The 18,519-nt window shown below is 45.1% G+C and overlaps 1 protein-coding gene across 1 annotated transcript in view; it reads left to right on the top strand.

Annotated features, from left to right (window-relative positions):
• The window catches only part of LOC104347990 (uncharacterized), a 46,765-nt gene extending 28,487 nt beyond the window's left edge, over positions 1 to 18,278 (top strand). Inside the window, 2 exon segments of the mRNA XM_086476162.1 lie at positions 15,286 to 15,494; positions 18,097 to 18,278. Of these exon segments, the coding sequence (XP_086332288.1) occupies positions 15,286 to 15,494; positions 18,097 to 18,278 (391 nt within the window).
• The last annotated feature ends 241 nt before the right edge of the window (positions 18,279 to 18,519 follow it).

Genomic DNA, 18,519 nt, shown 5'->3' with positions numbered 1-18,519 from the left:
TTTGGGAAGTGTGGGAGGGGGACCAGGAAAAAACATAGGGGTTTGTAAGAAACTATTTGTGTGGAAGCTTAACAAAAGGGTAGCAAAAGCTAAAATAAATGGTTAACAGAAGAAGTTACAAAAATGGGAAACACTCCCGGAGGTATTTTGGAGAAAAGTCCCTTAGGCTGTGTGCTTGCTTATTGGAAAGACATTGTTGGGACTGGAGAGACAGAAAGTAAAAAGACCCTTATTAAGTATTGTAATCAATGGTAGCCACTCTATAAGCTAGAAGGCAAAGCTAAGTGGCCACTTAATGGGTCTACAGATTATGACACTCTCTTACAATTAATGCTGTTTTTAAGGAAAGAAGGATAGTGGGATGAAGTTTCATATGCAGACATGTTTTTCACCCTCCGAAACCATCCGAAGTGGCAAAGGGACTGTGGAATGGCACCACCACAGGACCCCATGGTACTCACACTCGAGTGAGAAAATAACAAACAACTTAGAGGTAAATAGAGGCAGTGTTGATCGGTGTCTAGTATTGGGCAAAGGTGTACTAAAATAAATAAAATTCGCCAGGCACCAGAACAAGATCTAACTGATTTGTTTAATCCTCCCCTTGATCACAGGTACGGGATGCGGACTCGGATGGAAACTCCACTCCCCCCAGACAGCCCTGTATCCTCCCGCACCAGGAAAAAGGCTGAACTAACAGCTTTGCAGACAGCTCTCCGAGAAGCAGTAGGACCTGATGTCGGGACGATGCTAATTAGGGTCCCTTTTTCCGTCACAAATTTAGAGGCATGGAAAAGTGTTGCCAGGGGTTACTGGCATGACCCAGCAAAACGTAACCAAACATTTTCAGTTTATAGTAAAATAACACAAACTCAATTGGAGTGACATACAGTTATTATTAGAATATATGACTGAGATGGAAAAACAATTAATTTTAAAAATTGCAGGGGACTTAGCTGAGGATTATTATGAAATTACGGGAGGAGACTCTTCCCTTGGGTCTTTTGCGCGTACGAACTAGACCAAGTGCAAAGGAAGGACTAAGCCCTTTTGAAATCTTGTATGGACAATCCTGTGGGATATAAATAGGATATCCATACAAGGTGGAGAAGAAATTATGACCTCCTATATGGTGGCCTTAGGTAAACAGCTCAATAAAATCAGAAAACATGTTATTGGGACTTGGGGAAGAGGCTTAGATGGACCTGTACATAATATACAAACTGGAGATTATGTATATGTAAAGTTTCTTGCAGAAAAGACTCTGGAGCCACCGTGGGAAGGACCATTCCAAGTACTCCTTGCCTCCTTTACAGCAGTCAAGATCAAAGAGCGGAATGCCTGGATACATCACACTAGGGTAAAGAAAGCACCACGAAAGGTTTGGACCTCTGAAGTCCAGGGACCCCTGAAACTCAAACAGCAAAGGTAGAATGCAGATTGAAATTTGTGTAATCCTGGTAAATCTACAGATGATTAGCGTAGCTGCTTGGCAAGAGAATTCATACATACAATTGACAGAACATTACTAAAATTGTAAACAGGACTGATTATTTGGTTTTTACCCAAATGCCAAGACATTCTGGTCATGGAGTGCCTTTGATAGGTGTCCCATTACCATTGAATGTCTCCTAGACAAATGTTACTTTTTGGCAAAATACCACTCTCAGGAAAGATCCCAAAGTCAAGTGGAGCCAGAGGTTGGAAGTGAAAACAATAATGGCCAATACCTCGGGAGACAGCTGCTTAGTAAGTTCAGGAAACAGCATGTTCGTTGGGGAGAATTTAAATTGCAATAAGTCCATCTCATTGAACATGACAAATATTGACCCAGCATTCAAGTTACTCAATTACATTGGCCCCTGGTAATATTGGTTGTGTGGTACAGCAGCTCGGAAGCCTTTGCCTCTGGGGTGGCAACATGGAATCCCGTGGAAAAAAAAACAGAGGGACACTTTAATTAGAAACCGAAGGGCAAGTAACACCTTAATAGAAAGGTCGACAGGCTATCGTAGTTTTGTGCAGTGGCGAATCCCATTTCTGGCAGTTAGCGAGTTAGAAAACAGTATAGTCAACATCTTGGCTGCAATAGAGATAATCGAGAACAGATCTACAGATGCCATCAGGGCGCTCCAAGAGGAAACTACTGGTTTATTGAAAATAGTATCACAAAATCATACGGCTCTGAATCTATTATTGGCCTCACAAGAAGGGCTATGCACAGTAGTCAATACTAGCTGTTGCATGTATATAGACCGAAGTGGGCGCATTGCTGCCGACTTACAAGAGATCAGAAAACAGAAAAGAATCTTACATGAAGTAACTCAAGATGACACCTCTTGGGGTTTTTCTGAGCTGTGGGAAAAGCTAACCTCTTGGTTGCCAAACTTAACATGGTTAAAGCAATTGTTTGTCACAATAATCATCATCCTTTTGTTTACAATCCTTTGTACAGCAGTCTGATGTGGTTTATGGTGTTTTGAAAACACAGGAGATTCCTACAGTAAATGGAAAAAGAATAAATTATGACAGAAGCTTGAGTCTAATAAATATTTTGAAAATGCTAGATAGAGAAACATTATATTTAGCTGTAGTAAAAGAATTTACAAATTTTCTATAAAAGGGGGGGGTGAGGGAAGGGGTTAAGGGCTTAAGGAAATCTTAATGTCTCATCTTGAGCCATTAATATGTCATTCCTTAATATCTCAAGCTGTAGTGTCTCAAGCCTTAATGTCTCATCCCATAAAGTCTTGGCTCTCACTGTCTCATCCCTTAAGGTCCAAGCCATGCTGTCTTGAGCCTTAATATGTCATTCCTTAGTGTCTCAAGCCTTAGTGTCTCATCTCGAGCCTTAATAGCTCATTTCTTAATGTCTCATCCTTGAAGTCTTAAGTCCCACTTTCTCACCCCTTAAGGTCCAAACCTTACTGTCTCGAGCATTAATAGCTCATTCTTTAACGTCTAGAGCCTTAATGTCTCATCTCGAGCTTTGATTTGTCGGGTCGGTTATAGACTTTAAATGTCGAGACACTTTGTATCGGGTCGAGACATTTCGTGTTGGGTCGAGACTTTAAATGTCAAGACATCTCGGTTGGGGTCGAGACTTTAAATGTCCAGACATTTCAGGTCAGGTCGTGACTTAAAATGTCGAGACATTTCGGGTCAGGCCCTGCTAATGTATTTCCTTCTTTTTTCTTTCCTGTCTGATGTGATTTAGAGTGCATGATTGCTACTTGGGCTGGTTCTTTTATTGCCAATAATAATTGTTAAATTTCCTTTTGATGTTGAATATTTGTTATCTGGGAGAATAATCCTCTTTCTTTCCACAGGGCACCATGGACATGGACTACTCCAAAAGCATATTTAGAATCTGTCCATATATTAACCCTTTTTCCTTTACTCAATTCCAATGCTTATGTCAATGCAATTAGTTCTGCTTTCTGTGCAGATGTCGCACTAGGCAATGCTCTGGCCTCTATTACCATGCTTTCCGTTGTTAGCGCATATCCAGCGTGATGTGTTCCATTTATGATGAAACTGGAGCCACCTGTGAACAGTTCCCAGTCCATTTTTTCAAGAGGAACATCCTTCAAGTCCTTCCAACTGGAACACGTGTGTTCAATAGTTACAATGCAGTCATTCTCCAGTCGTTGTTCTTCCTGTGAAGTACTCAAAAACATTGCTGGACTCACAAGGTTAGTTGTCTTTAAAATCATATCATCGTGCTCAGTAAGGATCGCTTGGTACTTCATCATTCTACTAGGGGATAGCCAATGTCTCCCCCCTTTTTTTCTAAGACTGTTGTCACCATATGTAAAACATAGACTGTTATGGACTTTCCCAGAGTCACCTTCCTGGCTTCTTGTATTAATGTTACAGTAGCTGCTACTACTCATAAGCAAGAGGGCCACCCTTTGCTTACTGGGTCCAATTGTTTGGAAAAGTATCCCACTGGCCTTTTCCAGCTACCCATCCTTTGTGTCAGGACTCCTAGGGCTAGGTGCTGTCTTTCATGAATGAATAACTGAAAGTCTCTAATCAGATCTGGTAGTCCCAGGGCTGGAGCTGTCATCAGGGCTACTTTCAGTTTCCAGGAAGCTTCCTGTTGTTGTTTTTCCCACTTAAAAAGGGTAGATGTTTGGGCTTCCTACAAGGGTTGGCTATTAGACCACAGTCCATGATCCAAAGCCTACACCATCCTGTCATTCCCAAAAATGCCCTTAGTTCATGAACATACTGAGGTTCTGGAATAGCACAAATTGCCTCTTTCCGATCTGTCCCCAGCCTTCACAGCCCTAATATATCACTGCTTGACTTGCAAGTTGAGCTTTTTTCTTTGACGCCTTATACCCATTCAGTCCCCAAAAGATTAAAAGGTCGATTGTATCAGCCTGTATGCAGGCTGATTTTTCTTCAGTGGCTATAAGAAGTCGATGTTTTGGTCTTGAAGTCATGGTTTTCTTGTTAGTCCAGCTTTCCAATTCTTTTGTTAGTTGACTTCCAAAAATAGTTGGACTATTCTTAAATCCTCAGGGTAGTCCTGTCCATGTCAGCTGAACTTTGCATCCTGTTTGTGGGTTTTCCCACTTGAAAGCAAATAATTTACGACTTTCTCACTCCAGTGGAATACAAAAGAAAACATCTTTTAAATCCAGTAATGTAAACCACTGATAATTTTCCTCCAAGCTGTTAAAATTGTATATGGGTTTGCTACAACTGGCTGTATATCCTTCATGCTCCGGTTTATAGGTCTTAAATCTTGAACTAGTCTATATTCTCTTCTAGGTTTCCTTATTGGTAGAATAGGTGTATTTTATTACAACTCACATTCTTCTAAGATTTTATATTTCAAAAAATTATCAATTAGTTTCTTAATTCCTTGTTTTGCTTCTCATTTGATTGGATATTGTTTGATCCTGATCGGTTTAGCTTCTTCTTTTAATTCAACTTTTACTGCCTGTGCCAGTTTAGATTTTCCTGGGACTTCAGTTTCCCCACGGTGGGGATTACTGCATTATCTATTTCTAGGGGTATTCCCTGCACTTCTGTTTTTTCTTTCATCATCAAAATTTCCCTTGTTTTTGATTCAGGTATTTTCAACAACAAATCTCCATCTTCAAAAACAATTTGTGCATTTAATTTAGCCAATAATTCTCTCCCCATTAAGGATATTTGGCATCCTGGAACATACAAAAATTCGTGTGCTATTGTTTTACTTCCAAATTGTAAATTCAGGGGTTGTAGGAATGGCCAATTTTCCTCTTTCCCTGTGACTCCCATAATTCCAGCTGTTCTTTTCCCCAATTTTCCTGTTGGTTCATTCAATATAGAAAAAGTTGCACCTGTATCCACCAAAAACGTGACTTCTTTTCCTCCCAGCTTTATTGTAACCAGAGGCTCAGCTGGGCTCACCTCCGATTCTAGTCATTGTGTATATTCTCCCAAAAACCATCATATTGGCTGTAGCCTGTTGACTGGACAGTTTTGGGAATTCATTTTTTCCAATGTCCTTCCTTGCAGAAGGCACATTGGTTTACTCTGAGAGCGGTTCGATTAATTTGTCCCCTACAACCCTCTCTCATTCCTCCACTCACCTGCCAAGGTAATTGATGCACGGACTGCAGGCTGATGGATTGAAGACCTTTATTGTTTGCTACAGTGTCATTATATACTTTTCTCTAATAGTACATGCGCCACTAAGTAAGATGTGATTAGTGTACAGGCATTGCTCAACCGCCACTACTACTAACCCTATTGGCTGTTATTTAGGAGGCTCACATTCCTCTCATATCTAACAGTCCACACCTGTTTTCTTCCCTGTTATCTTCCTTCACTCTTCTTCAAGGTTCAGGGCAGAAACTGCCTGAATCCTATTAACTCTTTCCATCCCCTGTCTCCTCATTCCTCCTCAATGTAACAGCGCCTGGTCGGCTTCCAAAGGCCTCTGACTTACTTCTACCCTCACCGACCCTGATTTTCAAATCCTGGTGTCTTTGCCGTTACTGCAAGCAATTGTTTTTGTATTCTTATTTATTATAAGGTCCGAGGGTGAAAAGGGTACTTTTACATATATCTGTCCCCTTGGCCTCACTCTCTGCCTTAAGGGAGTTATTAAGTGCTTCCCGGTTTGTGATCTTAACGGAGTTACCAAGTGGGTACACTGGCTCATTCTCCTGATCACAGGGGGAGAAGAATCCGATTCCAGTGATCCTTCTTCCTTTCCTTCTATTTCCATACTATCTGGACCAGGACCTGACACATTAGGTTCTGATGTTGACTGCCTGGCCAGAGCATCTATAGCAGAGTCAGGTTCAGATTCAGAAGGGGGTGAGGGAGGGGGATAAACTGGAACAGGAGCTATAGGGGCTAATGGTGATATGTCTAATTCTGGCCCCATAAAATTTTGCTCCTTTTCTTTCAGTGTCAAATGCTTGCAGCACATTTTGGTGGAGGCACAGGCAGAACAATTCTCGTGTACTTTCCTTTCTTTTACTCACAAAAGCATTTCCTTGCTGCCAGCCTGATCATTCATTTTACAGTCTTTCTGCCACGCTGGTTTTTCCCAAAGGTAAAAAAAAAAATAAAAAATCTACAGACAAGAGTTCATCCCATTTTCCTTCCCTTTTACAAAACGCCATCAATTGCAAAATAGTATTATAATTCAAAGTCCCATTTAAAGGCCACTTTTCACTATCCCCTAAATCATATAATAACCACACATGATTACAATAATCAATAAGTGAACCTTTTCAAAAGTCACCCTGTAACTCTCTCCAGTGTGCCAAGAGGCATCCCAGAGGTGACATTTTAGGGATAGCACCTGATGTGTTACAGTTACAGTGAAAGTCAACAGTTTTTATAACCTTTTTCTGCAAAGTCATGATCTTTAACGTATTTTAACTTAAGCGTGCATGTTATGCCTACTATTAGTTTTGACATTTACAATGCTTGGTCCACCCTATTATATGACTTTATTAATACTCCTATACTAATATAATCATTGGTTATTTTACTGATCAAGATCTCTGATATACAAATCAGGATGGGGAGGATGTGAGAGTCTTCACAGCAACATTCCTTTGTCTCTAAGGTTTCATCACATAAGATAACAAGCTGAGAATGTAAAATTTCACTCCTTGTACCTGACTCCCTATTCTGTACAATTTCACAATCTGTAGCAGCTTTAGCTTTGGCCATTTTCATAAGGACTGCATCTGCTGTCTCTTAGCATAAGTGCTGTTTTGTATATTTATTACCATAATGTAAATGGATTGAATCAGGAAACAATTAACTACAATACGTTAGTTGTTCATTAAAAGCAATTAATTATCAATGAAAAGTAATTATCTATTCAAAATTCAGACGTATAACACATGTACCGCTGCTGAACTGAAAAGGAGCAAAGCACAGACACCGGACTGACACAAAAGGAAAGGTTAATTACAGTGCGAAATCATGATTTTGGATTATGAATAAGAAAACTAATTAGGGGTACTTTAATGATGACCATTACAATAAACTGCTCCCAATTAGTATTCTATTATTATTTCATAATGAAATAATCTAACTGATAATGCTGCAGGGGTATCTTTAATGCATAAGTTTAAGATCGCTATTATTAAACAGGCATTAACGATGCCCGGTTAGTGTCATATCTCTTTCTAAAATGAAATCTAAATTTAGTGTTCTATCTGTTTCTAAAGTGAAATCTAAATTTTTGTTAATCAGATTTAATTGGCATCATTTTTTCCTTTTAGCTCTCCTTGGAAGTAATTGGTACCTGTCCCCTCCTCCCCCCCCTCCCCCCCAACCCCCCCAAACGGCTATGTTTAAATTTTGGCAGTCGTGACTCCCTGTTAGTTTTCTAACTTTCCTTTTATTTTAAATCTAAATCTTTTAGTGTTATGTTAGTTCACCACCACCCGGGAATTCTTTTCGTATCTACGTTTAAACATAGCCATTATTTAACAATTCCTTTTTATTTCTCTTTATTTAAAAATCTAAAGTTTTGATTACTGTTTTGGTTCCAAGCGGGAGTCGTTGCCTCCCAACTTACTTACAGCTATGTGATCATTTAAGCATTAAAGACTCCCAATTGGTTTCCAATTCAATTTGTTTTAAAATCTAAAACTATTATTTTCTTTCCCATTCAGAATCACTAATGTCTGCAATTTATTTAAGAGTGGTTATGTTTAAATGGAGCTATTAACAAATGACTACCAAATAGTTTTCCATCTTTATTACTTGAAAATGTTCTCTAGATTATTATTTTTTTTTAATTTAAAACAGTACAGATTGGGAATAATTACTGCCTGGTGCATTAAGTAATTATCTGCCACTAAATTTAGTCATTAGTAATATTTCTTTTACTTAGGCACGCTCTAATATTTTGTGATTCTACTACAAAGTGGATTAACTAGGATGCGTGATTTTTTTTTTTCTTTTCATATTAGAGTTGTTTCTCTACAGGTATTACTTCCATTAGTGCTCTGTTGTTTATATTCTGCTATATGTCATTTGATTACATAAATAGGTAAATACATACATCTCTGCAAAATTTGAAGTAATAGCTAGTGTAGACAATGGGCAGTATTCACTCCCAAAGACTGTTCTAATTACTGTTATTTAAATTTTTATTTTAAACGTTTTGATGTAAACAAGCATTAAAAATTAAAATGGAAGAAACTGAGAACGTTGGAATTCCCAGGACAAACAACCGGAGAGGCTCAATGTGACCGGAGCTAGGATGACTGCCACGGTCCAACTGGGACGCTTGACGGTTTTGCACTTCGACTCCAAAGTTTGAAGATCCTCAGAGCGAAACCTCTCCGAACGGCGACTCGGCCTTTAGCCACTGCCTGCTCTTCTCCAGCTCCGCCACCCGTTTTTTCAGAGAACCCCAAAATCCCGGGGAAGAAAAGCCGTGCACAGCAGATACACTACAACACCAAACCTCCAGCTGCGCCGCCCCCGACTGTCACTGCTGCACCAACAGGAGCCTCCCCACGATGCAGTGCCGAGCGCCCGCGACCCCATCGACCACTGGCTCTGCCAACGGTGTACAGCAAAATCCGCGACGCTGCTGAGTCTCCGGCAACATGACGGAAACAAACACAAGCCGTGACAAGGGCGGGCACGTCGCAGCAGGTACAATATGTAATGTTGAAACACCGCGCCAGCTCGCCTTCGTTTCAGAGGAAGGACCTGGACGCACACAGCACAAAGGATTTTACTATGCGTTAAGAGACACAGCTCTCCTCAGCATCTTCGCAACTGTCTTGTCACGGCCACATCTCCATGGTTTGGATGCCTGGTGGAAAATGAGGGAGCTCTGCACATTGCAGCAGGCCCTCACCTTCCAAACCTGCACACAAGAATAACGCTTCACCTGTCAAATGATGCCAGAAACCAGAAAGCCCCTCAAAAGGGTTTGCAGTCCCACACTCGCACAAACAGGTTACGCTCACCTGCTTCACAGCCCGATCCTCCTCTGTGCTGACCATCTACTTCCACTCCACACACCCTTCCACAGTCGGATCTGCAGTCACCTCCCCGTGGTCATTCGCTGTGCTGTAATCAGCAGGGAAGGGAAAAAAAACCCAGCTTAAGGGAAAAAAAAAACCAACCCTGGCAGGATTCTTTTGTGGGGATTGTGATTTTTTTTGGGGGGGGGGTGGGGGGAGTGGTTTTTTAATTAAGGAGAATGCTATTTCAACTCTTAAGTCCAACCTGCAAGGTAAAACAAATCATGTGTACAAGGCCAGACATGTTCATGTATGTTGCAGAACTTGTACCAGCACTACATTCTGGACAGGACCGAATGACAAAGCAGAATTACAGCCTGTAAGAATCCTTCTCTAAAATCTCTCCATTTGCAAAGTGAATATTGCAGATCACCAACAGTTCTAAGACACTGAGACTCCTACTTTTCTCCATCTACCTCCCTCAACAGAAAACAGAAGACAGAAAATGCCAGGATACGCTTGGGAAAAAAAAAAAAAAAAAAAAAAAAGAAAAAGGATAAACCATTACGAAAAAACCCCAAAGCATCAGGAACTATACCAAGCACCTAAGTAACACTATGTGACCCGAACAAAAAAACATCAACAACAACAACAACAACAAACAAACAACAAAAAAAACCCACAAAAAACCCACAGATGACGGAACAGCTTAGGAGAGGTGCCAAGAAAGACAAATGAGTCCACACAGAGCAGCACCCATGTCCTTCTAAGACAACTATGCAGGTGAGAGAAGGCCTGTGGTTTTGAGAAGGCCACTTGTCATGCAGATTGATTCTGGTGCCTGGAAGGAGAATGGAGGGAACTCGAGGGGACAGAGGGCACACGAAGGGTAGGGAGGAACGCGGACAGCTTATGGAGATGCCTGTGGTGCAACGCCAAAAAAAAGGCAGCTCCAGGATGGCTCCATGTTGGTGCCATCGACCCCCACAAAACATGCTGTGTCCCCACTTGGGGACGAAAACCTCTAGCCCTGGTGTCCCCAGGGCTGAGCACAGGCAGCAGCGCTCAGCCTAGCTGGTGGCAGGGGGCCCAACGAGGTTGAATACATCACAGCAGGGCCTGGTCAGGCACAGGAGCACATCTGGTCCTCGCTGAGGGGCTGGAGCCTATCGGGGACTGAGGAGCACAAGGGTGGCCTGGTGTCCCCAGTCACAGCTCTTATCGCACACAAACACCTCTGCTCCTCTCCACGCCTGAAGCCCCATGCCCACAGAGCAAGCCAGCTCCAGAGCTGCCACTTCCAGCAGCCCCGGAGCAGGAGTGCCCTGAGCAGAGCCTAGGGCTCATATACCCCAGGCCCCACCCACCAACCTTCCCAGAAGCCCCTGGGAAAGTGGTAAGGATGGGACAGAAGGGGGGGCAGTGCTAGGGGAAGGGGGGGCAGCAAGGCATGCCCATGGGGGTGGCACCAGGGCAGGGGGCAGGACAAGCAAGGCATGCCCACTGTAGGAAGGGCAACAGGGGAAGAGCAAGGGACCTGGGGGGCGGGTCAGATGGCAAGCAAGGCACGCCCACAGTGGGCAGGGACAAAGAAGGGCAGCAAGGCACGCCCACGGGGGTGGAGGGAAAGCACTGGGGCAGGGCACAGGCAAACAAGGCATGCCCACAGGTGGGCGGTGCCAGGGGGAATTAGGACCAGGCACACCCATGGGAGTCAAGCCCACAAAGATGGGGGTGGCATGGGAAAAACCCCACCTGGAGGCACAGATAGGGGGATGGGGAGCATAGACAAATGCAGACGTGGTGCACATCCTCACGGCTGCTCGATAATCTCACCTTCAGTCCTACGAAGGGAAATTGGGTCAGAAACACTTGTCACAAAAAACAAGTTGCCATCCTGCAGGAAGTTCAGAGTTCCAGGAACATCCAGTGCACCTAGAACAAAACAACAACAACAACAACAATAAAAAATAAGTTAAAAAAACCTGCGTGTTTTAAAACCCTCTTGTCACCCCTGAACACTCTGTATGAAACTGCTGATGTAAAAAAAAAAAAAAAAAAAAAAAAAGACAAAGCTGCATCCCAGGGCACTCTCTACTCTAGGGGCTGCTGGACCTTGCCCAGTCCTACAGCTCTCCCATCCCACAGAATGAGCTCCCTGAGCAGAGACAGGGGCTCCTATACCCCATGCCCCACCCACCGCCCCTTCCCAGAATCCCCAGGGAAAGGGGCAGGCATGGGGCACATGGGGGGCAGTGTGCAGTGCACAGCACACCCATTGTAGGTGGTGCTGGGGGAGGCGTCAAGGCACGCCCACAGGGGCTGGGCCATGGGGTGGCAAAGCACACCCATGGGGGGGCGGAGCCATGGAGGGGCTGCAAGCGGCCCATGGTGGGAGGTAGAAAGTGTTCACAGTAGCTCGCATGGGGCTATGTATTGGCTTTGTGCTGAAAACAGTGTTGCTGAGGCAGACAAGTCTTCGTCACTGCTGAGTAGTGCTTACACAGAGCCAAGGCCTTTTCTGATTCTCAACCCACCCCACCAGCGAGCAGGCTGGGGGTGCAGAAGAAGCTAGAGGGGACACAGCTGGGACAGCCAACCCTCAACTGACCAAAGGGGTGTTCCATACCACACGACATCATGATCACCATATAAAGCTGGGGGAAGAAGGAAGCAGGGGATGTTCGGAGTGATGGTATTTGTCTCCCCAAGTAACCGTTATGGCGTGATGGCGCCTTGCTCTCCTGGCAATGGCTGCAGGCCTGTCCACCGATGGGAAGGGCAGCATGGAAAAAGCGAGCGACATCGTAAAAGCCAGGGCTGCAGTACCGCATTTCGGTCACACGGTGGTAGAAGAGAGCGCGGCAACGCGCCGCCAAAGTGCATGCCCAGCTTCCAGGTTGCAGTACCGGACTTCGGTCACACAGTGGCAGCAGAGAGCGCAGCAGGGCGCCGCCGGGGCTGTACTACTGCTTTTTTGGTTACACGGTGGCAGCAGAGAGCACAGCATCGCGCCGCCGGGGCTGCAGTACCCACTTTCGGTCACAGGGTGGCAGGACAGAGCGCGCCATCACGCCGCAGCATCAGGGCTACAGCATCGCATTTTGGTCACAGGGTGGCAGCAGCAAGCGCTACAAACTGGCGCCACTGCGCACAGGCGTGTACCAGGCTCTAGCACCCAACCCTAGTCAATTGGTGGCAGCAGAGAGCGCCGCAAAGGGCCGCCAGGGCGCATGCGCATCTCCTGGGCTGCAGTACCGCAGCTCCCCACGCGGTGGCAGCACAGAGCCCCGTTTCACGCAGCACCCCTGTGCGGTCACAGCGGAGCAGCACCACCTGCGTCTTTCTCTGCCACTGGGGGTACAGGAGGAGCCGGAGATGGGTGGGGGACTACCGACACCAAGGGCTCCCCCCGGCATAACCCACAGCTGGGCACTCACCTGCCTTAGCCCACGAGACAGAATCCACGCTTGATGCCTGCCCCACAATGGATCGTAGACGCCAGTTGCCGCACAGCAGGGGGGGTGGGCGTCCACCAAAGGACGGTGCCGTGGCTCTTGCTGGTGCTCAGCTCTGGGCTCCCCGGAGCAGCAACTGCCCCCTTTCCCCACAAGATATCCGTGGCTGCCGCGCCTGTGGGGCAGCCCTGGGATGGAGGCAGAGCTGGCCCCGCGGGGTGAGAGTGCTGAGTGACCGGCAGGCAAAGCTGGGCGGGGGGAGCTGCTGCACAGCACTGGGCACTCACAGCAAGACATTGGGAAACAAAAAGCCCCAACCATAGTTCAGCACATTAGAAGAATGACACTGGAGAGGAATTCAATAGAACGAGGGACAGGAGAGCAGTCGAACTGAAGGAGACCAGCCCGAAATACAGACGCATCCTCTACAAACCAGAGTGATTTGAATACTTAAACTCCATAGGAAGACAAACAGATATGATTTCCAACACATTCTTAGCAAAAAAGTAACTGCTCTTGCTCGTGTTTGATGCCCTTCCTTACAGTGCTGCTGCAGGACAAGGCTGTATACCTCCATCAAAATCTATGCTTACACCTGTCTCCAAAATACACAGTTGTTATTTGACTCTGCTTCCCCCCCTCCCCCCCCCCCCTTGTTCTATTTTGTCACATGATTAGAAACAAACTACTTCAGAGCGCTCTGTCAAAATATGGGGAAGAAACTCAGTAACATGCAGTTGCCTCTGGCTTGGAAGAGTTAGAGAAACACCTGACCGCTTAAGTACACCTAATAAATTACACGCTGTACTGATTCAGCAGTGAATTTAAATTGCGTTAGTCCTTATGTGAATTATACAATTTTAACTTTCTCTAGAGTTTCATGTATGATAGGAAAAAATCAGTGAAATAATAGATCCCCCACATGGTTTTACTCATTTAAAAAAAAAAAAAAAATAAATAAATGATCCCCAGGGCTGCAATAGATAAGGCCACCAAACAAGACTGGCAGATGCGCTAAGGCTTCTGGCTGTACCAAAACACTCAGAGGAATATTTTTTAATCATATCTCGACCGTTGCAACTGAGAATCCAAAGACCAGTGACACCACCCACTTTTGGAACACCTACTGTGCTTCAGTCTTCAGAAACAAATTGACCCTTGTTTTGTTTTGTTTTTCAAAAGAGGGCAAAGAGTCTCGCTGCTCATTACTTCTACGGCCAAGCACACAGGACTTCAGAGGGACAAGACATTAAGGAATGAGCTATTAAGGCTTGAGATGAGACACTAAGGCTCGAGACATTAAGGCTCGGGACATTAAGGAACGAGCTATTAAGGCTTGAGACTGTAAGGCTTGTGTAATAAAGAATGGCTAACTAGCTTTTAGAAAACTGGCTTTTAGAAAAGTGCTGCTGACCAGCCTTTAGAGATAGGGAGGGAGGCTAATTTGTACTAAACTTCATGCATATATCCATTGCTAACTAACACTTAAAGATAAGAATGAAGAAGAATCCGCCAAGCAAACGACACCAGGTGGAATCCTCCAATAAGACTGTGGGGCTCAAGTAACACAAAAGACTAAGCAGGAGAGATAGGAAGGGCAGCTAGCAAGAACTAGTTCTGTGAACTGGAAAAGACCCAGGATGGTAAACAGCATGCGCCACAGGACAAGTTCAAAAGTTCAACCATGAGGAAGACTCGGACATTCATCTCCAATGACCACCAAGGACCCCCGACAGAGGCGTAACTTGGGCGGACAGAGGCGGGACTATGGGAGGAACTTATGTTAATGAATTCCTGGAAATAATTAGAATACCCAATGTTTTCTTAGAAATGTTATGAATAAACATGAAAGCTGTAAATAAAAGTAAGAATCCTAACGCTTGGGCGCACATGTATGGAAGGAGCTACCCCCCGTGCTGCCCAGTGCCACAATGAAGAACACCTGCTTAATAACACTGAGTTGTTAATGAGTTTTCTCAGCTTCACTTCCACCACTTCCTACTTCCAGTGACTGCCATACAATATTTTTAACCTCTGTGACATGACAGACACCTTTACTCTACTCTTCCACCACCTTAAGCCTGCATCCAGCGCCTGCCACACAATATTTTCAACCTCTGTGACATCACAGGGACCTTTACTGTAGCCTTCTGCCACCATAAGCCTGCTTCCAACGACTGCCACAGCATATTTACGAAGTCTCTAACCTCACAGGCAACTGTACAGCAGTCTTCCAGCAACGTAAGCCTGCATCCAGCGCCTGCCACATCATATTTTCAAACTCTGTGACATCACAGGCAACTTTACAGCAGCCTTCTGGCAATGTAAGACTGCATCATGTGACTGCCACTCCATATTTGCAGCCGCTGTGACATCAAAGGCAACATCACAGTAATGTTCCAACAATGGAAGCCTGCTTCCAGCGACGGCCACGCCATACTTTCAAACTCTGTGACATCACAGGCAACTTTACAGCAGCCTTCCAACAATATAAGCCTGCGTCCAGCAACTGACACAACATTCTTCAACCTCTGTTACATCACAGGCACCTTTACAGCAATTTTCCAACAACGTAAGCCTGCTTCCAGCACCTGCCACATCATATTTTCAAGCTCTGTGACATCAGAGGCACCTCTCCTGTAGACTTCGACCACACTAAGTTGGCTTCCAGCGCCTGCCACCCCATATTTTCAAGCTCTGTGACATCACAGGCAAATTTATAGCAGCCTTGGAAAACATGGAAAGTTGCTGTAAAGCTGCCTGTGATGTCACAGAGGTTGAAAATATGGGGTAGCAGGTGCTGGAAGCAGGCTTATATTGTTGGAAGGCTACAGCAAAGTTGCCTGTGATGTCACAGAGTTGGAAAGAATGGTGTGGCCATGGCTGGAAGAAGGCTTCCATTGTTGGAATGTTACTGTGATGTTGCCTGTGATGTCACAGCGGTTGCAAATATAAGGTGGTAGGTGCTGGATGCAGTCTTTCGTTGCCGGAAGGCTGCTGTAAAGTTGCCTGTGATGTCACAGAGTTTGAAAATATGGTCTGGCAGTCACTGGACGCAGGCTTATGTTGTTGGAAGGTTAAAGTACAGTTGCCTGGGATGTCATAGAGTTTGAAAATGTGGTGGAGTAGTCACTGGACACAGGCTTACATTTTTGGAAGGCTGCTGTGAAGTTGTCTGTGAGGTCACAGAGGTTGAAAATATGGTGTGGCAGGCGCTGGACTCAGGCTTACAGTGGTGGAAGAGTAGAGTAAAGGTGTCTGTCATGTCACAGAGGTGAAAAATATTGTGTGGCAGTCGCTGGAAGCAGGATTATGTTGCTGGAAGGTTGCTGTAAAGTTGCCTGTGATGTCACAGAGGTTGAAATTATGATGTGACAGGCACTGGACACAGGCTTGGAAAGATGCTGTAAAGGTGCCCGTGACGTCACAGATTTTCAAAATGGGATGTGGCAGTCACTGGAAGCAGGCTTATGGTGGTGGAAGGCTAAAGTAAAGGTGCCTGTGATGTCACAGAGTTTGAAAATATAGCATGGCATTTGCTGGACGCAGGCATACGGTGGTGGAAGGTTGCTGAAATGTTGCCTGTGACATCACAGAGGTTGAAAAAATGCTGTGGCAGGTGCTGGACACAGGCTTACAGGGGTGGAAGGCTACATTAAAGGTGACTGTGATGCCACAAAGTTTTAGAATATAACGTGCCAGTCGCTGGACATAGGCTTATGTTGTTGGAACGTCTCTGAAATGTTGCCTGTGATGTCACAGACGTTCAAAGTGTCGTGTCATAGGCGCAGGACTCAGGTTTACGTTGTGGAAGGTTGCTGAAATGTTGCCTCTTACATCACAGAGGTTGAAGAAATGGTGTGGCTTATGTTGTAGGAAGGCTGCTGTAAAGTTGCCTGTGATGTCAGAGTTTGAAAATATGGTGTGGCTGTCACTGGAAGCATGCTTACGGTGGTGGAAGGCTACTGTAAAGGTGCCTGTGAGGTTAGAGAGGTTGAAAATACGGTGTGGCAGGTGCTGGAAGCAGGCTTACAGTGGTGGTACATTGCTGAAATGTTGCCTGTGATGTCACAGAGGTTGAAAAAATGATGTGGCACGTGCTGGAATCAGGCTTACGTTGTTGGAAGGCTGCTGTAAAGTAGCCTGTGATGTCACAGTAGTTGAAAAAATGGTGTGGCATGCCCTGGAATCAGGCTTATGTTGTTGGAAGCGTGCTGGGAAGTTGCCTGTGATGTAACAGAGTTTGAAATATGATGTGGCAGGTGTTGAACGCAGGCTTAAATTGCTGGAAGTCTGCTGTAATGTTGCCTGTGATGTCACAGAGGTTGAAAATATGGTACGGCAGTTGTAGGAAGAAGGCTTACAGAGGTGGAAGGCTACTGTAAAGGTGCCTGTCAGGTTACAGAGGTTGAAAATATGGTGTGGCACATGCTGGACGCAGACTTATGGGGGTGGAACGTTGCTGTGACGTTTCTTGTGATGTCACAGTGGTTGAAAACATGGTGTGGCAGGCTCTGAACGCAGGCTTATGTTGTTTGAAGGCTGCTATAATGTTCCCTATGATGCCACAATGTTTGAAAATAAGGTGTGGCCATCCCTGGAAGCAGGCTTACGTTGTTGGAATGTTGCTGTAAAGGTGCCTGTCAGGTTACAGAGGTTGGAAATATGGTGTGGCAGCCACTTTAAGCAGGCTTACAGTGGTGGAAGGCTAGACTAAAGGTGCCTGAGATGTCACAAAGGTTGAAAATATGGTGTAGCAGGTGCTGGCCGCAGGCTTACAGTGGTGGAATGTTGCTGAGAAGTTGCCTGCGATGTCACAGAGGTTGAAAATACGGTGTGGCATTCGCTGGAAGCAGGCTTATGTTATTAGAACTCTACAGTAAAGGTGCCCGTGATGTCACAGAGTTTGAAAAAATGGTGTGGCAGGTGCTGGAAGCAGGCTTACAGTGGTGGAAGGTTGCTGTAAAGTTGCCTGTGATGTCACAGACCTTGGCAATATGGGGTTGCACGCTTTGGGCACAGGCTTATCTTGTGTAATACTGCTCTAAAGGTGCCTGTGATGTCACAGATTTTCAAAATATGATGTGGCAGTCGCTGGAAGCAGGCTTATGGTAGTGAAAGCTTTCAGTGAATAGGCCTGTTATGTCACAGTGATTGAAAATATGGTTTCGCAGGCAATGAAGGCAGGTTCATGTCGGTCGAAGCTTGCAGTGAAGGTGCCTGTGATGTCATAGTGGTTGAAAATCTGGTGTGGCAGTCACTAGAAGCAGGCTTATGCTGGTGGAAGCAAGCTGTGAAGATGCCCATGATCACAGAGGTTGAAAATCTGGAGTGGCACTCACAGGAAGCAAAGTAATGGTGCTGGAAGGTAGCTGTGAAAGTGACCGTGATGTCACAGTGGTTGAAAATCTGGTGTGGCCGTCGCCAGAAGGTGTCTTATGCTGGTGGAAGCTTGTAGTGAAAGTGCCTGTGATGTCATAGTGGTTGAAAATCTGGTGTGGCAGTCACTAGAAGCAGGCTTATGCTGGTGGAAGCAAGCTGTGAAGATGCCCGTGATCACAGAGGTTGAAAATCTGGTGTGGCAGTCACTGGAAACA

Source organism: Leptosomus discolor, chromosome 20 (assembly GCF_034619465.1).
Source record: "Leptosomus discolor isolate bLepDis1 chromosome 20, bLepDis1.hap2, whole genome shotgun sequence".
NCBI lineage: Eukaryota > Metazoa > Chordata > Aves > Leptosomiformes > Leptosomidae > Leptosomus > Leptosomus discolor.
The sequence above is the reverse complement of the archived record's forward strand: the minus strand, read 5'-3'. Positions and strand labels throughout refer to the sequence as shown.